The sequence below is a fragment of the Microtus pennsylvanicus genome, chromosome 2, assembly GCF_037038515.1.
Source record: "Microtus pennsylvanicus isolate mMicPen1 chromosome 2, mMicPen1.hap1, whole genome shotgun sequence".
Classification (NCBI taxonomy): domain Eukaryota; kingdom Metazoa; phylum Chordata; class Mammalia; order Rodentia; family Cricetidae; genus Microtus; species Microtus pennsylvanicus.
In genome coordinates, this window is record NC_134580.1 from 7,134,526 (window position 1) to 7,159,105 (window position 24,580).

General features: G+C 53.3%; 1 protein-coding gene across 1 annotated transcript in view; it reads right to left on the reverse strand.

The window, feature by feature from the left end:
• Positions 1-7,700: 7,700 nt before the first annotated feature.
• The window catches only part of Cacna1i (calcium voltage-gated channel subunit alpha1 I), a 119,899-nt gene continuing 103,019 nt past the window's right edge, over positions 7,701-24,580 (reverse strand). Inside the window, exons 30-37 of the mRNA XM_075959845.1 lie at positions 18,466-18,544; positions 17,810-17,931; positions 16,541-16,909; positions 16,160-16,306; positions 15,095-15,298; positions 14,282-14,450; positions 12,488-12,681; positions 7,701-11,337 (exon numbers count right to left, since the gene is read on the reverse strand). Coding sequence (XP_075815960.1) covers positions 10,690-11,337; positions 12,488-12,681; positions 14,282-14,450; positions 15,095-15,298; positions 16,160-16,306; positions 16,541-16,909; positions 17,810-17,931; positions 18,466-18,544 — 1,932 coding nt within the window. The 3' untranslated portion in view covers positions 7,701-10,689. The remainder of the gene's footprint in view (positions 11,338-12,487; positions 12,682-14,281; positions 14,451-15,094; positions 15,299-16,159; positions 16,307-16,540; positions 16,910-17,809; positions 17,932-18,465; positions 18,545-24,580) is intronic.

Genomic DNA, 24,580 nt, shown 5'->3' on the forward strand with positions numbered 1-24,580 from the left:
GCTTAAGGTTGTGACAGGGTAGTTCCAGCCTGCCATGCCCTGCCACTTGGTGTTTGGAGTTACCATCACCACAATCATGTCAGCCAATCCAGCACCAAGGTTAAACCATATTGACTGATAATGAGGATCCATTCTGACAAATGCATTATTTAGGAGATTTTGTCATTGTGCAAATATTACAGCATCTACTTGCCCAGAGCTGGGTGGCGCAGATATACACACTCAGACTATATGGTACAACCACCATCATGCATGTGGTCCATCATGGACTAGACAATCGTTGGGTGGCACGGGGCATACATGTGTTGTATTGGCTGCTCTTATGTTACTTTAACTAAAATATCTGACAGAACCAAGGCAAGGAGATGGTTTATCTGACTCAGTTTCAGTCCACTGTTGCCCTGTGTGCCTAGCCAGGACATCATGTCTGTGGGAATGTATGCTGGATACTTCTCACATCATGATGGACCCAAGAAGTGAGGTAGGGGGCCGGAACCAAAGGCCTTCCCCTAGTGACCTGTTTCCACCAGATAGATCCTGACTCCTAAAGATTCCATGGCCTCCCAAAACAGAGTAACCAACTATGGGGCAAGCAGTTCAAAACATGAGCCAGTAGGAGATCATGTGGGATTCCCCACTGTATGCTGTGAATATGTTTTATTATCATTGGTTAATAAAGATGCTGCTTTGGCCTGTGGCGTGACAGAATAAAGCCAAGTGGGAAATCTGAACAGAGATATTAGAGAGTAGGCGGAGTCAAGGAGATGCCATGTAGCTGCCAAAGCAGAAAGACACCAGAATCTTACCAGTAGGCCACAGCCTCGTGTTGATACACAGATTAATAGAAATGGGTTAATTGAGGATGTAAGAGCTAGCCAGGAATACGCCTAAGCCATTGGCCAAAGAGTGTTGTAATTATTATAGTTTCTATGTGATTATTCGGGTCTGGGCAGTCAGGAAAACAAAGTGTGATCTCCAATTACAAGGATACAAACCTTAAAGTGTCTTATTCCCATGGGTTCTCCTGGGTGACACACCACCATCCTTCTCTCTCCACTGCAGTTCCCTATGTCAGACCCCAGCATACCTGTCTCTCCAGGAGTTCATGGTTAGTTTCTGCTTTGGACTAAATGTTTATGCCCTAACCCCCAACTTCACATTGAGACCCCAAATCTCAAGCAAAGGTTCTCTAGGTGGAGGCTCCAAGGGGTGATTTGGATTAGATGAAGGTAGACATCAGATTGATGTTTGATTAGACAACAGAAATGTGTCCTTACAAGGAGAAGATTAGAGCTGGCTGTCTCCTCACAGGCACAAAGGAGGAGATGTGAGGACCCACAGGGAACAGTGGTTTCTCTCGGGGGAGTGGTCCATTTAGGCTACCGTCATAAAGCCTGGAGGGACTGAGTCTGTAAACCAGGATGATGAGTCTCACCAAATATTGGGAGCAGATCTGCCCGTTACCTTTGCCTCCCAAATGTGAAGGGGGAAAAAAAACCTGCTGCCTAAACCGTAATATTTCCCAATCACCCCATCAGTGCCCCGATCCATGGCCTATTATAACAGCAGCTGGAGCTGGCAGAAAGTCAGAGTTCAGATGACGTCAGTCAAGGGAAAGCTGTGGGAGTCAGGAGGAAGGATACCTGACTCCACCTGGCCAATCAGCAAAGGCTCAGAAGCCAGGACCCGGGGAAGGAGAGAGATGCTGGAATGGCACTCTGGCTGGGATCAGATCCCAGACCCAGGTCCTGGTCCAGCCCAGGGACATGAAAGTCCAGGCAGGGCATGGCCAGACAGGGGGACTCCCCTAAGGTGTTATAACAGCCAGGATGGCACACTGCAATCAGCTATAAGAGGGTTGTCAGGGGAGGGCTGAGAGTCAGACCAAGGTTGTGGCTGGCTAGATTCTGGAATGTGAGAGGGTAAACACAGAAAGGTCAGGGGAGGCTGGGGGGCGGGGCGCAGTGGAACAAATCAGAATGTCAGCACCAGCAGGGCTCCTCGCTCTGCCCACCGCTGTGTGCCCACGTGTTATCTTCCTGCCCAGTCCTGAAGATAAGGAACCTCTGCCAAGCAGGCCAGAACAACGTGTAGCCCAGCCTGGCCCTGTGGCCCTGAGGAGACCAGACCCCACCATGCCTGGAGAGCTGTGGCACACCCAGGGCTGTGTGCTGTGGGGTGTCTTGAGGTACCTTGAGTTTTCTCTTGAGGAAACTCGTAGAGGCATGAACCCACTTATCTGTTCCCCAGAGTCAGATCAGCTGCTCCTTAAGAGTGTGTGCCTCGGAGGCAGAGTCACTGGCTCACCAAAACCCTCAGGTCCCGGGGCATGAGCCCTTGGCGACTCTGCTGCCAGACTCCTTGCAGGGTACACATGACCCCAAAGACCTTTACTAAGTGGATGTCCACTGTGCTCTCCTCTTCTCTAGGGGTCAGCAGGCAGACTCTCCCTCCTCTGCAAATTCCAGGGTTCCTTCTGACCTTTGGAAACAAAGTCAGGAAGTCCTGACAAAGTCACTCACCTCCCTGAGACAAGCAGGCAGGTGCCGGCTGAAGAGAATGGAGGAAGGGAAGGAGAAATACACACACACACACACACACACACACACACACACACACACACACGACCCGCTCAAGTGGGGAAAGGCGAGGTTCTGTGACCAGCAGGGAAGCCAGCACCATGGAGCCTGGCACAGTGGCCCTCACCAAAGGGGCAGCAGGGTTTTTGCCACTGACCCCATGATCCCACTTGGGTGATACACGAAGGAGAGGCAAAAGTAGAAACTGCCCAGAGATGTGTACGATGTGTACATTTGCAGCAGCTCAGCCCACCACAGGCAAAAAGTGGCTGCAAATGGGGCGCCTACCAATGACGGGTAATTAGCGGGTGTTCATCTACACGGAGATGCTCCTCGGTCTCTGTCAGCCTCAGGGTAGGGGGCCAAAAAGGGCGAACACTGTGATTCCACCTTGTGAAGTACTCAGAGGAGGTGCTCAGAAAAAGTAGAAGGGAGCGTCCTAGGGGGCTGGGGGCTGTGTAGTTGTCTCCCCAGAACTGAAATTCTGACTGGAGGGAAGCTATGTAAGGCTCTGAAGTCAATAACTTATCAGATTCACAAGGGTAAGGGACCGCCCCAAGACTATATAAGCTGTAGGGACTGTGGGGCAGTGGCGGGAAGGAGATTCTTGGACCTGTCAACCGCAGAGAGCTCTGGAGTTCCAGCTGTGGTGAGCTGGTGGTTTTCGATGGTGTAACTGCCTTTCAACTGTCATGCTCCTGTAAATAACCCCAAGGAACCCGCTCAGCCACTTGGACTTTGGACTGGCAGGGGGTTCCTCGTCTGGGCTAAGTAGACATTGGTTCTAATCCCCCAGGAATGGTGTCACACAGCACCGCGGGAGGAAATGAGTAGCTAGTGTTTGAGGGGGTGCAGGACCTCCTTTTGGAAAAAAATGGTTTTGCATGGATGGTAGCAAAGGCTACACAACACCGTGGCTATATTTGATGCAATATGGTTTCAACGTCATTACATAGTTAAAGATGGTCTTGAACTCTTAATTCTCGTGTCAGCGCCTCTCAAGTGCTAGGATTACAGATGTGTGCTCCCACCCTCGGTCTATGGGGTGCTGGGGATTGAAGATATGAATGAATTTTTGTAAAGTAAGGCGCTGAGGATCAGCGCGGCATGGCCTCAAGCTGGAGCTGCCGGGACGTTCCTAAAGATGGCGATGTCTGACTTGGGCCTTAAAGGCTTGACAAGGGGGAACCAGCTCGGGAGAGGCCAGCAGAGGAAGCAGGGTGGGGAAGAGAGCGGGTCCAGGTGGAATCTTGTTGACTGTGGGTAAGGAACAGTATCCCCAGGGCTGGCAGGCATCACACAGGTCCTGGGAGCCACCAGAGCCATGCCATCCAACTACAGAGTGACAAGAATGAGATCCGATGGCATGTCACCTAGATGTCATGCACCCCAGGCTCAGACTGAGAAGGGCTGGTGAGATAATGAGCATCCGGCCGCAGGACCTGGGCCACGTGAACAGAGATGGACGCCTCTGCAGCTCAGTACCTGGGCACATCACTTCTGCTCTCCCAAGGCTGGCTGCATTTAGAAAAGAATACAGGACGGCCAGTGAACCCAAATGTCAGGTGGCAACAAATGGCTTGCCAGGGTGTGTCCCTGACTGCATGAGGCACACACGCCGTAAGCAATTCTTTGTGGTTAATCGGAGTGTGGAGTGTGGCTTGTTTTCTTTTCCGGTGCTGAAGTTGGAACCCGGGGCCCTGTGGATGCCAGGCAAGTATTCTGTGACTGAGCTCACCTCAGCCCCTATGTGAGATCCACTCGGAGTAGGATATCCTGGCTTTGTTCTCCTGCCCCTTATTTGGAAGGGGTGGCTGCTGCCTTCCACATCCCTCTCTCGCCTAGCGGGTATCCCCATCTTGCGTTCCCCAGACCATGATGGCAGGAAGATGTACCAACAGTCACACCTCTGACCCATGACCTAAGCTGACCTTGCCTCTGGTTCTATTATCTGCCCCTTGCTCTGAGAGGCTGCATCTGTCCGTCCCTCTGACACAGTGGCTTCCACGAGCATGGGCACCTGTGGCTATGCCCCCGAGCCTGGCACAGGTCTGACACACAGTAGGCACTCAGTATGGACAGAAAGACGCCAAGACTGGCTCTATGAAAGAGCTAGTGCAGAGGGGAAGAGGGAGGTAAGCGTGAGGGGGGTGCTCTACCCCTACTGTTTTACTGTCTGCCCCCCTCCAGCCTCTCACACTAGCCACTACTCCCCACTTTTCTTGATGCTCAGGGTTGACAAGGGGGGCTGGAATACAGGTCTGCCCTCACTCTACCCCACAAGCCCTGCCTCTGGTCCACACATTCCCATGGCAGCATGGTTACCATGACAATAGCAACCAGAGGTCACAACGCTGTAAACCAGAGGATGCCTGCCCTCCTGGAACACCACCACCGAGGCAGAATCTAATTTTCATTACAGCCATAATACTGGTTTTGCAAATGGTACATATATTAATACCTAACACGCCTGTGTTTATTTGGTTAGAATTCGTGAATGCGGGTCTAAATAAAAAGTGCTGATAGCTGAAGTTTGTCACTCGCCGAAAACGCTCTTGGAGCATCGACTCAGTCCAATCTCTCCTCGGTAGCTACTGGCTTCTAATCTCATTGCTAATGGGTAGGCAGGGACACAGAGTTGGGACAAGGTGAAGTGGACACTCAGCCAGGTGCTAGACCTTCCCAGGCTGCTCACCTCTGCCACAGCGGGTGGAGTCACACTCCCCTGCCAGTCAGTCTCCTTGCAGGGGTGGATGCAGCCGAGGCAGGACCTGCTGTGCAGGGGTGGATGCAGCCGAGGCAGGACCTGCTGGGGCCTCCCACCGTCCCTTTGCTGCCCACTGGCCAGTAAACGTGTAATGGAAGACATGGAGTGTGTTATCGCCCTGGCAGCTCAGTGGGCTGGCCCTGCGCTCATAGCTGCCTTTCCGCACCTGCCACCTGCAGAGGGAGGGAGCAGGCAGAGCTGGAGCTGCCAAGGCAATAGTGGAGGCCTGGAGATGATATGGAGCCAAAAGGAGCATGGGAGGGGGCGGGTGGAGGAACAGTGTGGCCAGTGACACAGTGATCCTCTCTGTCCCCGACCCCACTCTGGGACCTCAACAAAAGAAGTCACAGCAGGCTCTCCTACAGGTCTACTGTCCACTCAACCTAGCCACTGTTCTGCTTTAACTAGCCAGTTCCTCAGTCTCCCCTCCATCCACACTGCCATTGCTACCTGAAGTACTGGCCCTAAGCCTAGGTATGTTGCCACTACCATGCCCCCAGCCAGGCAGCCACATCCCTTACCCCTGCTTGTTCTTCCTTCCTTCATCACATCATCCATCCATCCATCTACCCATACAGACTCCATCTATGACTCTCACCTGACCCAGCCCAGAGCTACCCTCCAGGGCTCAGAAACAAACAGAGGAGAAAACCTTGGGAGTGAATCCCCAACACTCGAATGCTATTGTGACATGGTAGCACCCACACAAATCAGACAGCCAAGAATCAGAAAGCCCGGCACTCACTCTAAGAGGCCTCCCTGAAGTCTGGAACACGGAACTCAAGGGGCAGAGAGGGCTACCAGGAGAGAAGAGCCGGAAGAAGGGCAGCAGGGGACAAGGAAGAAAGGAGCCAGGGTGTTGTTTCAGGGTTGTGACAGGCCAGGCAGGTAGGGGGCCTTGGTGGAGCAGGGCTGGGGAATGGGGTGACAGCCCAAGGCCTCAGAGAGGAAGAAACAAACACAGAAACAGCAAAGTCAGGAGGCAGAAAGACCGTGTCCTAGAGACTTGACCAGAGCCTTTGATCCAGCAACGCCTGAAGCCAACACTACATCTGGAATTCTTAAATCTTTGAACCACTAAGTTATTTCCATCTGTGTCCTTCTTGCTTCTCTTTTCTCCTGCTCTTTTATTCTTCTTAAAGATTTTTTCATGTGTACGTATGTGCGACTGCATGAATTTCTGTGCACCACAAGCATGCAGGAACCTACACAGGCCAGAAGGAGGTGGTGGACCCCCTGGAACTGGAGTCATAGGCAGTTGTGAGCTGTTGGGACTAATGAGTCCTGGCCTTCAGCTGATCTTCCCTCCTAGAACCTTCTAATTAAAGTTACTAGAAGCTGTGCCTAGCTTAGAGGATCAGAGGATGGGATTTTCACCTGTTGGCCAATGACTGCATTGTATTTAAGCCTACATGGCGCTAATAAAGAGGGGCTTTGGTACCAGTGTTAAAAGGTCTGTGTTCTCAACCTCCAGCCCCTTGCCCAAAGCTCGCGAACTGGGGTCTAGCGAACTGGGGTCTAGTGCATAGAGCGCAGACGGGGGGGGGGGGGGGGCGCAGTGCGCAGCAGTGAGCCACATGACTTGCATGCTGGGAACTGAACCGCAGACTTCTGCAAGAGCAGTGTCATGGTCCAAGTAAGAATGGCGCCCATAGGCTCATGTATTTGAATGCCTGATCATCAGGGAGATGCCTGAGAATGATTAGGGGCTGTGGTCTTATGGGAGGAAGTGTGTCACTGGGGGTGGGCTTTGGGGTTTCAAAAGCCCCAAACCAGGCCCAGGGTCACTCTCTTTTCCTGCTGCCTGAATATCCAGATGTAGAGCTCTCAGCTCCTTCTCCAGCACCATGTCTGCCTGCATGCTGCCAGGCTACCCACCATGAAAACAATGAGCTAACCCTCTGAACTGTAAGCCAGCCCTAGCTAAACCTTCTCCTTTGTAAGAGTTGCCATGGTCACAGCAATAGGACAGGGACCAAGACAAGCAGCAGGCACTCCTTCCCTCTGAGCCGTCGCTCCAGCCCCCATCTTTTGCTTCTAAGCCCGTTTGAGTTGGGTTTTTGTGCTTTGGAGCCGTGAGCCCTTGTAGTACCAGTTCTATGAATTCATGCTGTAGTGTCGAGGGTAAGCAGCTTGACCTCTCCCCGCCTCATTCCCAGCCCTGAAGCTCCACCCAGACCCTGAATACAAGGGGATCCTTCCACAGGGTCTCTGAATTCCCCCCAAACCCAGACCCCACAGCTGCAGGATGAAGACATTATCACGCTTCCCTTGGCGGGGTCGGGGAGGCAGAGGACCAGCATGATCCCAACCCTGCAGGGAAGGAAGAGTAGAGACATGGAGAAAGTCCTCAGTAAGTTTCTGGGGTTTTATTCAAAACAACGCTGGCTGGCGGTACGGCTTGGTTTCTCTATGCCCGGGGCCATCTGGGCCAGCAGGGACCAGCGCCTTCAGCAACTAAGAGGGAAGTTCATTCACACTGTAAAAACTGTACAGTGACCGGAAGTTAGAGTCAGAGCAGCAGAGCTGGGCTGGGGGCTTGCAGGACGAGGTGGCCTCTGCCTCCCCTCAGGCCCCAACTCTGCTAGGGACACTGATTATTGCACAATGACAAAAAGAAAAAGAAGAGTATGTGTGTCTGGGTTAAACAGCAGCTTCTAAGACCCCAAGCCCTTACACAGAGTAGCAAAAGGGGCTGGAGGTGACCCTGGGAGCTGTGAGCTCTAGGAGAAATATTGGGGACAAGCAGATGGGTGAGTACTGCTCACGGTTCATCCTCCTCAGCGGAACTGCCTGGACCAGAGCAGGAGATAGCAAGAAGGCAGGGCAGGCTCCGTCTGGCTCCAGATCCTTCTCTACAGATGCTGTGTGCCCTCCACCCCCACACCACACAGCCTGGCGAATTGACAGCTTCCGAGCACTGGCACCTGCATTCCCATTCTCCTCACATCCAGGCCCATGTGGATTGGGAGAGTTTGTGCTTTGGTGATGGACAGGCTTAGCCGGAGGCCGCAGCCTCGAGCCACAGTGTTGAAGAAGGGGCGCTGGCCCAATCCTTGCCCATTACAACCCATCTTGCCAGCAGCTCACACCTTTCCTGGCCCCTGACTCCCCACTCACAGACACAAGGCCAGATACCTGGGATTGGTCCTAGGAAAAACCCACCCCAGGTAGTGTCTGTGCTTCTGGGCTCAGCAAATCATTCTCTCTAGATGCCCTGCCGTACCTAGCTACAGCCCTTGCTTAAACCTTGTCATTTCCCTAAAACAGCCTTCAACACATCTGCCTGCTCTGGGGTCACACAGTTCAGCGTGAAGGTATAGATGCCTGAACATCTGCACCCAGCCTCAGAGGCACGGCAGGGAGAAAGCTGGCTGTGAAGAGCCTCATAAGCACACACGCACACAGAGGCAGCCTGAAGATGGAGCTAGATGATTGACATTGTACCCAGAAAGCAGAAGGTGGAAGATGCTATCAAACACCACCATTGTAAAGCCTGAAGACCATGGGCCTGACCCAGCCCTCTCTACCCCAGTCAACTCCACACTGGGCTCCTGGAGTCACCTTCCCTTCAACCACGGCTGTGTGTGCACAGTCCAAGTGTTCGGGTTAGTGCCCTTCACAGGTGACCCGGGATCTTTGCTGCACTCACCCAGAGCCTCAGTTTACCCATGTGTAAAGTGAGTTTAACAACCACTTTCCTCCTCCTCGCCTCTAAGCACTTGGCAGGCAGTACCCCTCAACAATCCTCTCCTCTTTGCTTCCTCACAGCACCCTGATCCCAGGGTCCCTATGCCAGATGGGGACACCCCAGAGCCTACAAACACAGCTGCTGCTCACTTCTGCTGCTGCTAGAAGCCCACTTCTGTGAAGTCAGAATCTGGGAGCAGGGACAAGAGATGCACATGCTCTTAGCAGTACCCACGGCAACCCTCAGCGATGTGGCTGAGCACCCCACATCACCGCCCTTGTCAGTAGGCCACCCACAGCAGCGGGCCCCGCCCTTCTTCAGGCTGATTGTAAACCCACCCACTTAAGAGCTGAGCCTGTGAAAGTCAAGGGCTCAATACAGAGTAAGTTTTTTAAAATAAATGGGTAACCATTCCAATAAAAAAAAAACCCTACCCATCCTGAACTCCTCCGGAAAGCACTACCACGGGAGACCCAACGTGCAGCTTGAAACAGTGAGACATACCCAAGGGTAAGCAGGAGTTGGAGGGTGTGAATGTCCGGGTAACTCGGTGGAGCTAAGGGTGCTGGGGTGGGGAAAGGCTGGAGCCAGGCTTTAGGCAGGTGCTCAGAGACCCCTTTAGATTTGTTGCTACCCTAAACACTCCTGGGTCAGGGGTGGGGTTGATTAGGGTGGGTGACCGTAATCCCCAGAAACTGCTGCAATTTGAGGCCTTCATGGAGGACAAAAAATAGAAAGTTCTCGTGTAACTGACAACCCAAGCTCGGGGAATCTGTGTGGACCAAGCCGGTCCGGGGACCCCTTCACCTGTCCTCTCTCTTGCATGAATTATTCCTGTTTGCTGCCTTCCTGAGGGGCTGATCCCCCCCCACCAAGTACTCACAGAAGTCAAAACTTGACCCAAATCCTGAGCCCCCTGCCCAGCTTCAGAAATGCCCGGTTCCCCAACCCTGCTCTAAGAAATAAGACTAAAATCCCACCCCACCCCCAGTTTTTCTAAAGAGAACATCTAACTGGCTAACTAAGAAAGTCTGTGTGTCCGGAGTGTCTACAAAAGACTTCACAACAATACGACAGTCAGAGGGACAAGACTGACACCCAACATGTGGGTAGAGGCTGGGGATCTTAGCAGCGTCTCCTCTTTAAAAGGGAAAAAAGTGCACCCTGAATTGCTTCTCTTCTGTCTCCTGGGCCCTGAACGTCCTCCCAAGCTGCTCTCAACTGAGGGAGATACCCGAAACTACAGCCACCGAAGCCACAGCAGGAGCGTCTGTGCTGTGCAGGCCTGTGTCCTAATCAACAGACGAGACCACCATCTGGGCCCTGGCCTGCACCCTCAACTTTAGCACTTTCTGGAATTCATAAGCTCTCCGTAAAAAAAATAAATAAATATATGTCTGTCTCTATATATATATGTATATATCTGCATATACACTGGAAGGGCCACGGATGGGGCCGCACATCTGAGCCTCAGCTAACCCAGACCCTCCTCAGTCGCCTGCCCAGTGGCCCGGCGCTGGCTGGCCCCTATGCCACTCCCAGGTGTGGACAAAGTATTGCTGTCTGCTCCCTGGCTCCTGAGGTAAAAGAAGGCAAGATGGGGCAGGCGGGCGGACAGCAGCTGGCAGGTCCCCCGCAGCCCCTGCGGCCCCTCATCTTTTCCTCTTGCTTGCAGCATCGGTTGACTCCAGCTCCCCAGGAGGTGGCTGTGGCTCAGGTGCTGAGGAACCCAAGCCTGAGGCCAGCTGGGCCTGACCTGGTGGGTCCTTGCTGCGGTCTGCAGCCCATGATGGGCTCCTGGCCAGGCCGCGGGCTGAGACTGTGGTGCCAGGACGGCCAGGTCCAGCAGCTAGGCTGCTGGTACTGCTGAACTTCCTGGCGGGGGTGAGGCCAGGGGGTGGCAGCGTGGGTGGTGGACAGAAGAGAGACGTGAGCGACAGGCTGCTGAGGGTCTCGGAGTGCTCACTGCCTGCACCCCCACCGCTTGCACCCCCGCGGCCTTCCTCATCAGAGGGGTCCATGGAGTCGTGGTGCGTGCACCCAGGACTGGTGGAACCCCCGCTGCTGTGGCTGCGCTGATGGGCTCTCAACCCACGCAGACTAAACAAGCCACGGCCCCTTAGGCTGAGGCGGCGCCGGGTGGCCGGTGACAGGCCAGCACATGGCCCTGGCACCTGGACGGGCGGTCCCAGAGCGTGCCGGGGACTGTCGCTCAGTGTCAGACTGTCCTCCAATGTGGTCTGCAGGCTGCCCGCTGAGCTGCTAGGGCTGGCATCCAGTGATGTGTCACTCACAGTAGCCTGCAAGGAGGGAAGAAGGGATGAGGCTCCCTGAATCATCTTCTCCTGGTCCTTAGTGGACAGTCTGATGATGGGGACCCAGGATGCTTCCCTTCTCAACATATCCAGGATCCCACAGCATCCCTTCTGCCATGTCACCAGTCCCTGGGACCTCTCAGGGCAGTTACAGCGAATGTCAAACAGGCTCTCTGTCCCCTCGGGGCAGCCTGAGCCATCTTTCCTAGTCCCAGTGTCCAATGACAAGACCTTCCCTGGTATAGTTCCCAGCTGACTCTCAGCCACCCACATCTCCAGCATCACTTCCGCCACCTGTCCCTTCTTCACAAGCCCTTCTACCAGCTCCCCCATGGCCCTGCTCCATCCTCTTTCCTAGGTAAGCCTCCAGCCTTTGCTCACTCTCCCAGCCACCCCTCACCTCCCCACAGATTATACCTCCAGTATTCATTTGCTCTGACACCTCTCCTTCTGCAACACACACACACACACACACACACACACACACACACACACACACTTTAAACCCCGAACTGCTTGAGAGGCAAGAAGTCGGTTCATTGCCTGCTGCAGAGCACAGCCTGGTAAAACTGGAGATTAACTGTGTCTTACTAAGTGATTATTAGGAAGCCTGCAGGCCAACCTCTACTGTTGTATGGGATCACACATGGCCCACCAAATGTGCTTGTGGATTTTTGTTTCATGCTCCAAAGGCCCTCTGTGCCCAGCTGGCATGTGGGCTGTGGCTCCAGCCATCCTGATACAGACAACCATACAGCCAGGACTTCCCACTTCCCAACCTGCTCGTCTGCAGTCAAGCAATTTACAGTCTACAAGCAGTCTAGCAATGATACCCCTACCACCCACCAAGAGCACTCAAGGCATGGTCCCTGACCCCAGTACTGTGTCACCCCACAAAGCCTCCTCAATGCTTTTCTTTCCCTCATCTCGAGCTAGGACCCCTGTTTCAGTCATCTCGACAACCTTGGGGATCCTCAGGAGCTGGTCTTACTCATACGCATCTTTGGTGTCACCTCTCAAGTCTCAGAGGTTCCCCAACTTTCCCAGACTCAGCTGTCGTGGCTTTTTTCTGTTCTTTTCCTTCCCCTCCCCACGCATCACCCGTGGCTCTTCAGAGTCCAGGAGGTGCTTGTACCTGACGCAAGAGGGTGCAATTGACACTCGGAGACCTCAGGGATGCCCAGGAGCCCTGAAGGGCGATCTTGGGCAGGGTCCCTGCACTCATGCCCGGTTCCTGTCCCTTCTGGCTGGCAGACACAGCAGGGTGGAAGAACTCAGCAGGCATCTGCAGGAGAGGGCTGGAGGCATCTGGGGAGAAGGGACTCGGTGCTGCAGGGAAGGAAGAGGAGGTGCTAGGAACGACCCAAGAGGCAGGCACAGAGCACCAGCTCTCACGTGAGCAACTCAACAATGGCTGTGAGAAGACTCTGGGCAAATCTCCAACTCAAAGCCTCGGTTTCACTCTGAGCATGTCTGTGAAGAAGTGTCTAGATTGGGTTGAGGCGACAAGACCCACCCTCACTGTGGGTGGCGCCATCCCACAGGCTGGGGTCCTGGGATGAACGCAAGGGAGAAAGTGAGCTGAGCACCAGCATCCATCTCTCGCTCTGCTTCCTGCCTGTGGAAGCCATGTGACCTGCTGCCTGTTCCTGCTGTCATGCCTTCCCCGCCATGATGGACTGGACCCTTGAACTATGGGCCAAAATAAGCACTTCCTTAAGTTGATTTCACCAGGCACCTGGTCACAGCAGTGAGAACAGACACAAGAGGAGGGACGTGGGGAATATCAGCAGGTATGGAACACCTGGCCCAGCACAGTGCACATAGTAGGTATTCAATCACTAAAACTCATTATCCTTTGGGCCCTGACAACTCCACATGGCTAAGTCAGGCCTGGGGCCTCCTCCTGGACAACGCAGGGTCGAGTCTCAGGTCTATGCCAGGCCCTGTGCTGATGGTATAGAAGCTGCTGGGTGGGCCTGGTCTGCTCCACTGTGGATAGAAAGGGACAAGGCCAGGTTGGAGGAGCCTGAGGCAGGGCAGACGTTTGTATGCCAGCGCCAGCAGCTCTGCCTACGGTCCCCTTTGAACCTCACAAAATGAAGGAAGAATGCGGGGTTCAGAATATGTGACTAGTCACCAGGCAGCTGTATAGGCTGTGTCCTGGTAGGTTGCCGACTTACTGAAGGAATGCTCATTCCTTAAACAGCTAATTGAACACTCCATCAGAACAAGCCTGGGGGCAGACCCAGGGCTCAGGTTTTGAGATCAGGAAATTTGGGGTCCTGGCACCCCAGCCATCATGCCCAGTAGAAGTCACTGGCTTTACAGAGGGTCCATGGAAAAGCCGGTTACCCAGACATCCCAGAAGACATCTTGGGGTGAGTTTGGGGTCTGAGGGGTCACTCTTGTGTTAGACTGTCTCCCTTTCCCCCCACCCAACCAGTGATGCCACCCAGATTCTTGTCATCTCCCAAGAGGGAGCACAAGTGACAGGCAAGCCCGCTCAGTCCCTTGCTATATCCCAAGACACAAACCAGCTGTGAAAGGAGGTTTGGGGTAGAGTTCTGTATCAAAGGGCCATTGAAAACACCAGTCTTCCGGTCACTGTGTCCCCCTCAGATTATTCTCTATTCCACCTCAATAATCTGTAAGCCTTCCTTCTGCTTGATAATAAAAGCTGTGGGTGGCAACCTGGCTCCCTTTTCATCACTGAACACAGGAAGCTCAGCGTGTCGCTTCCTTCAGGCCAGGCTTCAGCTAGCATTAGCTCATCGACTGCTCCTTTACTACCAGTGTAGCAGGCCTGAGTCTCTAATTCTCAGAACCCCACTCGCTTCTTTATGGTGGGGGGAACCTCCACCGCCTCCCTCATGCAGCAGATGCTTAGGATCAGGGTGTGGGGAGCTGGCAAGGCTGAAACCCTCACCTTGGCTGCTCTCGTGTTTGAGCCAGGACTGGATGGGATTGAACGGGATGGCCTCCATCTCGCACTGCAGGCTCTCTGGGCCTGCAGACACTGGCGCACTGGCAAAGGGGAAAAAGCATTCATCCAGATCTCCTGCCTGCAAGGGCTCCTCCGGAAGCTCTAGTTCACCCTGCAGGCAAGGGAGGTAGGTGGTATTGAGGGAGACAGAGGCAGGGTTCCTGCATAGCTATCCCCATCCCTACCTCGGAAGCCCTTCCTCTCGCCTTCTCCACCTGACCAGCAGTTACCACCTTCCAGTCCTCAAGTGGAAGGTCCTGACCTCCAGGAAGCCCTCTTGGATGCTCCCGGGCAGCTGTGGTTCCCCTGGCTCCTCCCTTCCTGACTCTAATAGCCTTGAGACAGCACGGGCTCTTCTTCACACCTATAACCAAATGCTAACTCAATGTAGTGGTCGCTCGGGCTGAAGACATCAGAGCAGAACATTACGTGAACCCCTGCCTTTGCCAGAACTCAGTTTCCACATTCATACTTAGGGAGAGGAGTTCATCTTTGGCTGCTGCCCGGGGTCTTGTACATGGAGAAGAGGGTTGTAGCGTCTCTTTGCTGACTTTCTCAGCTCTGCAAGTTCCTTGAGAGCCACCCAGTGTCCACTCTGAGGCGGATGGGCTCACGCTATCCCAACCTGCAACTTGCTTCTGTGTCTGACAGAAGATGTGGCCTCAGTTACCTAGGCTGTGTCCACCTGAGCCCAACCTGGCTGGATAAGCTGGCATCGCACATGGAGGAAAATGTAAGGAACTCCTGGCCACTTACCTTGCTCTCCTTAGGGCCCTGTGGGCAGGCTGTGGGGTCCTCAAGACTCAAGTCATCCCCCAGCAGGATGGACGAGGACCTGTCTGAGTTCAGGGAGAAGGCCTCTGTCTCAGCCAGCTGCACCTGCAGGGGGAGGTGGTGGCCTCGGGTCACCCTGGGGCTGGGATGGGGCAGCCTGGGCCTGGAGCGCTGAGCAACAGGTCCCTGAAAGGACATGGGGCAGTGGTCAGAGTGGTTCGCAGGCCTGCTGGGCATGGATGGTGGGCACACTCTGTGTAGGATTCCAGCCTGGGGGACACATGATGGCACAGGGGCCACTCCCAATGGAAACCAGGTCTGAGTGGCCCACCTTGGTGTCTGAACACAAAAGAAGACACGGTACAGCGAGCTACGGAGCTCTGTTGTCCACTTGCCCCAGACCAAGATTCCTTAGAGCTGGGCTGGGCGTGGCTTCTCTGAGGACTGTGAGGGCTACTTGTGCTGCATGTCCCTGCAAGACTTGTGCTGCATGTCCCTGCAAGACTTGCTAGACTGAGGAATCTGTTTTAGTCATGGGGCAGGAAAGTTGAATAACCTCCATGTTCAGCTCTTGCACAAGGCTCTTGGGGATGACCTCACAGCCACTGATCCTATAGAACAGCATGGGCTGAGCCCAGGAGCACCGTGTGGAGGATGGGGTATATAGGAGGAGCTCTTGGGAATAGCCTGGGAGATGGCCCCTGACCAGGGTGGGGATGAGCTGCCTCTGAGAAGAGGCCCAAGAGAAGTATTGAGACACTCTGGGGGACCACAGTCACTAGGGAAGAAGAGGCACCAGGGACCCTTTCTTGGATCACAAAGGATAAAATGTCCCAGAGGGGACACAAGGACGAGCAGCTTCTGAACACTTTTTATATCCAGGTGCTGAGGTGGGCTCTCTAGGCGACACCACAGGGCCACACTTCACAGACAAACCACTATGACCGGTGGGACCAGCATGTTGCTAGGGGCCTAGAGCCACAACGTCCCTCAACACCTCACTCCCAGGTGACTCCCGGGAGCCAGCTCCTCTGAGGCTGCCAGTACCTCTTGCTTGTCATGGTGACACTTGTCACAGCCAGCAGGTGAGGAGTAGTGGTGGAAGATGGAGCCAGACAGGTTGTCAATGATGGTCAGCTCCCCCTCCAAGGAGTCCTTGATGATTAAAGAGACGCTGTCCAGCCACAGGGTCTCCTAGGCGGACGGGGCAGGGTGGGGACAGGTGGGATTATCGGCTGGGACCCTGGACTTTGGGGTGGGTATGGCAGAGCTGCCCTCCCGTTCTCTGTGCCCACAGCCTGGGATCACCCTATCTTAGAGCTGAACACAGAGGGACCCCAAAAGATAGGGCACCTCCAAGCCCAGCTGCCCAGCTGGCCCCGTGGTGCCTGCCCTTTGAGCCCCATTCACCTCTCAGCCCCTGCCCACCTGTGCTGGAGAGTAGCAATGCCGGCACAGGTGACCCTCGGAGTCACCCCCAACACCCGGCCCTCCTGATCCTCGACCGGGGGCTCCTGGTGAGTTAGCGGGCAGCCTCGGGCCAGGACAGGGACACGGACCGGGGCTGGGGCCAGGGCCCAGGCCATGGGCCATCTCCAGCTCGATTTCAGCATCCATCTCCGCGTCCTCCTGGGCCTCCTTGTTGCTATCGTCCAGATGTTTCATGAGCACAGCTACCACCACGTTGATGAGCACGAACTGAGCCGTGAGCACAAAGCTCACGAAGTACAGCGGCGACACGAACTGCAGGCTGCTGAGGCAGCTGCGCTCATCATGGGTGCAGTCTCGCAGAGTGTCCTACCACAGGGATGCCACACGCAGGGTCAATGCCACCCACCACACCTGCCCTGCCACACACCTCACCTCCATAGCACAGGGGACCCACAAGACTACCAGAGCTCAGGCACACACACACACACACACACACACACACACATGCCCGCACGCACGCACACACATACACGCACGCATGTCCACACACGCACACAAACACACGCATGCACACACATACACGCACGTATGCACACACACGCACACAAACACTCACACACACACACACACACACACACATGCCCGCACGCATGCGCACACACACACACACACACACACGCCTGCACGCACGCACACACATACACGCACGCATGTCCACACACGCACACAAACACACGCACGCACACACATACACGCACTATGCACACACACGCACACAAACACACACACACACACACACACACACACACATGCCCGCACGCATGCACACACATACACGCACACACGCACGCACGCACGCACACCAAGGGGCCTAGATTAATCCCCCTCCAGAGTTCTAGCAGCCTTCATCGCCTTCATGCCCATAGTAGCCTGAGCTTCCCTTAGCTTCAGCCAAGTCCCTAGGGCCCTAACCTGGCCCTCTTCATGCCCTACTGCGACTGATCCCACCTCTTAGAGCCCCTAGCAAATCTGAGAAGAAGCATGGGGTTGCTCAGGCACCCATGGTGCCAGCCCAGGAAGGTCCTGCCTAACCTGAGCAGGACTCCATTTCTCTGGAGTCAGGGAGGTCCGGGACGTCTCTGGACCCTGACTTCCTGTATACTGTAGGATACTGGGCGTGCATACTGGGTATGTCTGGATCAGTCATACCACCATGCATCCGGGACTTGAAACTATCTGATTCCCCCCCAGCTGGCCCATGAATACCTTCATGATTCCATTCCAGTTATCGCCTGTGGAGACCTGGAAGAGCGTGAGGAAGGCCATGCCGAAGTTCTCGAAGGTAGCGTGCCGGCTCATGCCCTCACACGGGTTCTCATCGTTGCAGACTGAGAGGGAGAGGTGGTCAGCTTATCCACCAACAGTACCCCAAGCCGCCACCCCTCAACATCCTCTCAAAATATCCCCTGCAACCATGTGCATGTGGACTGTGCCCAGCCTATGGATGGGACAACTGAGGCTCAAGGAAGTGGTGCGCTGGCTGGGGTCTCAGTCTTAGGAGCATGTGGCTTTTCTATCCAATAGTCAGCTCCTGAGAGAGGTAGTGGGGTGAGGTGAGGGTCAGCTCCTCAGGGAGCCCTGATTTCTGGAACTGACTTTATATGCAGGACTGGGTTATGTTATTGGGGTAGCCCTGGTTCAGGACAGGCAGCGGCTGGGGGCAGAGGAAGGAGGTTCCCCAGAAGACCAGACAGCTTGAGTCCAGAACTCCACCACACAGGTCTGATGAACGTTCATGATCCAGGCCTCAGCAAATACCCCATGCTAAGATCGGGTTTGATGAGAGTCCTGCAACTGAAGCATCTCCCCCACACAAGAGCTTTGGGTGGCAGGCTGAGGAGCCCGGCCTAGGCATCACTCACCCAGCTTCCCAAAGAGCTCCACTCCCAAGGCGGCATAGATGAAGAAGAGAAGCATGAAGAGGAGGCCCAGGTTGCCCACCTGTGGAGAGAGATGGCTGGACTGGGACCAGAGGCCTAGGGGTATTCAAGGGGAGAAGGGGGAGGCTGGGGGGGGAGAACAGGGAGTAGGGAAGAGGAGTCCTAGGTCTGGAGGAAGGCAGGCAAGGTAGGGGATCCCTGGAGCAGGGGGGTAGAGGTGAAGGACCTCAGGTCAGGGTGACAGAGGCAGGGCCAGGCTCAGGGCAGATGTATTGTTATACCGGGCTGAGTATCCATGTCTGCTGTCTCCTTGTAACCTCCTGAAGGGCAAGACTAATGAATCATAGGTTACCGAACAAGAAGTGAATGTTTAAAGTTTTTGCGGTGAGAATATCACTTGTTCCAGAAATCTATGAGGGAGTAGGGATGACTCAGTGGGTGAAGTGTGCAAGCAAGGGGACCTGGCTGCAGTCAGCAGCCATGCAGAAGCTGGGCACAGCAGTGTGCATCTGCCCGGCTGATGACAGAGACTGGCAGGAGTCTCTGGGGTTCATGGACCAGGTATTCATGAGCTCCAGGCTCAGGAAGAAAGCCTGCCTTGAAAGAAAAAGAGGGAAGGAAGGAAGGAAGGAAGGAAGGAAGGAAGGAAGGAAGGAAGGAAGGAAGGAAGGAAGGAAGGAAGGAAAAGAAAGAGAAAAGAAAAAAAGAAAGAAGAGGAAGAAAGGAAGGATGAGAAAAAAGAAAGAAAACAAGGTATAAAAATAACAGAAGATACTAGATGCTACACCCTCACACACATGTATACACACACATACACCATCCACCCACCCTCAAATGAATCTACATGTCATCTCAAGGGAAAATGAGACAGACTGAGAGCTGAAAGACCTGTTTAATCAAATGGATCTCAAGTAATGGGTCAGAGATTCAAGTCCTTTGTTAGCCTGGGTAAAACTAGATGAAGTCAGACTTGCCTCCACAGGCCAGCACAAGGCTGGTCACTAAAAGGAATTAGGAGAGAAATCACACACAGCCGTTGTCCCAGGAGCCTCCTGCAAATGTAGCCACCCCGTCCCGTGGCTCCTACAGGACAGAATGCCCCAGATTCCGAGCCTGGTTCAAACCCACGCATCAGTGGGAGACTGCCTTTACCTCACGCTACGGATGAGCCAAAAGGCATTCCTGCCCTACAAAGAAAATCCCTCCTGGTCCTCCAAAGGCTCCTGTAAATTGAGCCAGGCGATGGTTGAGATAATCACTATAAAGTAAACCCCTGTGGATCACAGACCGCTCTAGAGGAGGCCTTCCTTCCCAGCCACTCCACAAGGAGCGCACACTAATTAATAACATCCTTCTCATTAAGGACGCAAGCACTTAGTGGACACTGCAAGCCACAGTGTGTGGCCCTGACAGCCAAGGAAGACTCCGTCTCACCAAGGCCAGCAGAGCTCATCTTCTGCCCTGCTCGGACTTGGCTGGCCGTGTTTCCTAACCAGGAGCGGGTCCTCATCATTCCCATCAGTTCCCTACCTTCACCCTCAGGCCCTCGGGGTCTGAGAGCTCCAGCAGCCTCCTCATCTGCCTCTTTGCCTCCAGCCTTTCCTCCAGTCCCCTCACAGAGGCAGCTCTGCTTGAAGCCCCCTTGCCCAGATACTCCTATGGTCAGAGTCCACAGCACAATGCCCCCATGTGTTTTGTCTCAGAGCTGAAGACCTGCTATGGCATCCCCCGCTCACCCCCTTCCCAGGATGATCTCCCTGCTCCTTGATTCCAACCATGTGGAAATGGACGGCTGGGTCTCTATGCGCCATGTTCTGCTGCAGGGGAGATGCTTTGCCCCTCATCCTCATCTCTCAAAGCCCAGTCCAGGTCACCAGTTTGAGCAGAAATGATGCTCAAACTTTGGGATACCTGCAGAATTTGTAGCAGCAGTATCCTGGAGTATGGACTGAGGATAATCCACCAGGACTGGCCATCCACCCCCAATTATCATCCAGTTACTAAGTGCTACTGCCCAGTATGGATCAAACAGTACCCTGTGAACCAGGAAACCAAATGGGGTTGTTAAACTCAATGCCAGGCTAGAGAAAACAGGGATCCTCATCCCCTGCCATTCCCCTTGGAACACTCCCCTGCTCCAGGTTCAAAACCAGGCACTAGGGACTACAGAACTATGAAGGATCCCAAAGAAAGATAAACAAAAGGGTGGATACAGCCCAACCCATGGTTCCTGACCCTACACCCTCCTGAGTCCCCTGCCACCAGAAAAACAAGGATGTGTAGTTCTGGGCTTAAAAGATGCCTTCTTTTGCCTCATTTTGACACCTATAGGCCAGTCCATTGTTGCCTTTGAATGAACTGATCCTGAGAGGGTTTACAGCCAATTGACCTGGACTAGGTTGTCCTGAAGGTTCAAAACTTCTCCCACACTCTTCAATCAGGCCTTAAGTGAAGACCTCCTGACTTTTTGGCAGAGGGTTCCAAAGAGCACCCTGTTATAGTATGTGGATAACCTCCTGATGGCCTCAGAAACAGGAATAAATATAGGAAGGCCAGTTGGGGCCTGATAGAGACAATAAAGGTCCCAGGATACTAGCTCATAGACAAGAAGGCCCAATTATGTGCGCCCACTGAGGTCACCTCCTGGGGGTACAAGTTGGGAGGAGGCAAATGAGCACTTTCCCAGAGCCACATCTACTATTCCCACACACACACACCTCAAACAAAGAAACAAGTGCAGGAATTTCTGAAAAGGTCAGGTACTGCCGCTTGTGGATACCCGAGATCTCGAAGGTACCTAAGTCACTGTATACCAGTACCGTGGTGGTGGCACCCAGTCACTACAATGGACTGATCCTGAATGAGGAGCTTCTGAGGCCTTGAAGAAGACCCTCATTTCTGCACCAACCTCGCCCTCGTGGATGTCTCTAAGTCCTTCTACTTGTATGTGAATGAGGCCTAGGCACTTGGACCCTGGAAGAAGTCAGCAGCCTACCTATCCAAAAGACTGGATCCTGTTTCTGCCTGTCGGCCAGTTTGTGAGCAGTTGTCTCTACAGCTGGGGTGGGAGTTAGTGAAAAGCCAACAAGCTGAACTTGGGCCAGGAACTGTTCCTAACCACCCTGTTCCTCTGCAGAGGCCTTGCTGAAGAGGAATCCCCAAAGGGTGGATTCCGATACCCCGATAATGCCCTATGAGTGGATTCCGATACCCTGATAATGCCCTATCAGGCAGTTCTGGACCAGCCCCATATCGGATTCTGTAAAAGACATCAGCCTTGCCAGCCTGCTGCCAGATGATAACCCAACAGAGCCCCTCCATGACTGCCTGGAAGTGACTGAGGAGATCCAATCTGCCACACCTGACCTACCAGATGTCCCACTGAGAGAAGCCGGAGAGGTAATGTACCCTGATGGAAGCAGTTTTGTTCAAGACAGAATCACGTATGCTGGGAGGCAGTTGCCACCTTGGACAGGATGGTGTGGGACCTCGGCACAAAGGGCTCAGCTTCTGGCATTAACTACACTGGGGGAAGGACAAAATCATCATTTATCACAGTCCTTGCCCATGGGACCCCTAGATCAAGAAAGGGGACTCCTCACCTTGACTGGAAAGGAAATTAAAAAAAAAAACAAAAAAGATCTTGGCTCAACTAGAAGCCATATGGCTGCCAAAACGAAGTGGCCATTGTCCACGTGACAGGCATCAAAAAGAGAATTCCCTAAAGGCCCAAGAGTACCAGTAGGGCCTCTCCAGATCTTGGTTACCCTGACAGAACCCACGTTTCTCAAGTGCCCAAACTATGCACAGGAAAAAACTAAGTGGTCAAAGATGGGAGATATCAAATGGGAGGCAAATGCATGGTGGGTCTTGCCAGACAGGAGACCTGTACTCCCTGATGCTATCAGGAGACAAATGGTCACCAAACTCTACCAGGCAACCCACCTGGGGGCATCCAAAACTGTAGCCGGGGTCAGTAACTGCTAAGTTACTCAGGTCCAGATATGACATCCTTCCAATAGACAATCTTGTCAAAGACCCTGTGTCCAGAAGCATTACTTAAACACAAACGAATCCCAAAGGAGGAAGGAAAGCCCAGAAGGAGTCCATGCCTGAGGAAGCAGGGAACCATGGAAAGCGGACTTTATAAAACCTACAATTCATGGGTATAAATATTTGTGAGTTTTCATAGACACCTTCTCTAGATGAGTAGAAAACTATCCTACCTGAACAGAGTTGGCCCCAGTGGTCACCAAGAAACTCCCCCAAGAGTTGACTCAGATTCAGATTGCCCCTCTCCCTGGGGTCCAGGCCTTCATGGCCAAACTTTCCCAAAATCTACCAAAGGTCCTAAATGTTGCTTGGAAACTACATTGTGCCTACAGGCCACAAAACTCAGGTCAGATAAAAATGGGACTTTGAAGGAAACTTTAACTAAATGTCCTTGAGACTGGCAAAAAAAAAAGCCAACCTCCTACCACTTGCCTTTCTAAAAGCCAAGTGCACCCCATATTGAGAATATCACCCCACTTGAAATTATGTTTAAGAAGCCTCCATGTCTCTTCCCTAAGCTAAGAGATGCTCATCAGGCAGGAATTTCTAACCACTCCCTCCTCAAGTCCTTCCAGGCCTTGCAACAAGCCCAGAGGACTATTCATCAGATGGTTCAAGAGGCCATGAACCTGTTCACATCTGAGCCTCCCAACAAGTTACAGCCTGTTGACCTTGTGTGGGTAAAGAGGATCCTGACCCAGAGCCTGGAGTCAACATGGAAAGGCCTGCACCCTGTGGTCCTCACTATTCCTACAGCAGTGAAAATTACCAGTGTTGTCCCATGACTTCACCAAACCCAATTGAGGCTACAGAGGACAAAGATGGATGGGCTGTCACCATGTCCTCCAACCCAGTAAAGATAAGACTAGCACGGGCCTTAAGACTATGATTGTCCTATTTTGTCTTCTTTGTGTCCCTGTGGGAAATCCTCAAAATCCCCAAGAGCCAGGACCTTGCTTGAGAGAACTAAGAAAGAACAGAACTGGAGAGCTGACAGCTAGTCGATATATACACTGAGATCAACCCACCTTCCGGGTGGGTTTCTGTAAAATAAGACATCCAGAGGCAACTAGGAGAACAGGCTGCAAAGAAGTATGCTCCTGGGGCTGTGGGTCCACTTTTGAGGAGATGGGGCTCCAATCTACCCAACTATGCCTGCTCTACTGACAGCCCCCCAAACTGCCAAGAGCCAGGTGAATGCCACTGTGCTCAGTGGGGTTGTGGACCCAAGTCCTCCTAAGGGCACACTGACCCTTTCATGGTCCTAAAAAGAAAATCATCATGGTCTGCCTGTAATTTCACGAGTCTTGGGCAATGCAATCCCATATCCATAAAGATTAGGGCCTGGCAGAAAACTGAAGGTCATTATTGGAAAACTGGCAGAACCTGCGCACTCAGGTTGTATGTGAGGGGTCAAGACCCAGGCAGCAAATTTACTATCCAAAGAGAACCTCCACCTAGGGTCATCTGGCCCATGTGCCCCAAACTGGCCCATATTGGTACCCCTGGAATATGAGCTCCCTAAGGTGGCAAGCCCCAAAATTTCAATAGCTGCAGGAATTCCTTCAGTGATCATGGAGGGTAAAAGTCCAGGAAGCAGCAGAAGCCAGCCCCTCAGTGTTTGGGATGCTAGAGGGAGTGTATTGGTTCCCGAGCCATTCTCAACAGGACAGGTGATGCCTGCTGGCTACCTCTGCATCCCAAACCCCGTAGTATGGGATAGGAACTAGTCAAAAAGTATGCTCTACTTCCATTCCTGAAAACTGTAAATGGGACCAACCTAAGCTCATCCTGGGAGACCACCAAGAAAAGACTGCTCAATGGCACTAAGATGCTCCCTAGGTAACTCCCCCTTTGCAGATTCCTGTAGCCATACACAGTAAGTTAACTCCAAGAACAGCAAGCAAGTGTATTTCTAGGCCCCAACCACTACTTGGCTTGCACGCATGAACAGCTTAACCGAGTGTGTATCTTCTGAACACTCCTTGAGTCCTTATGTGTGCCATTCCACAGGTATTCATCTGTGATGAAGAACTGAGCAGGG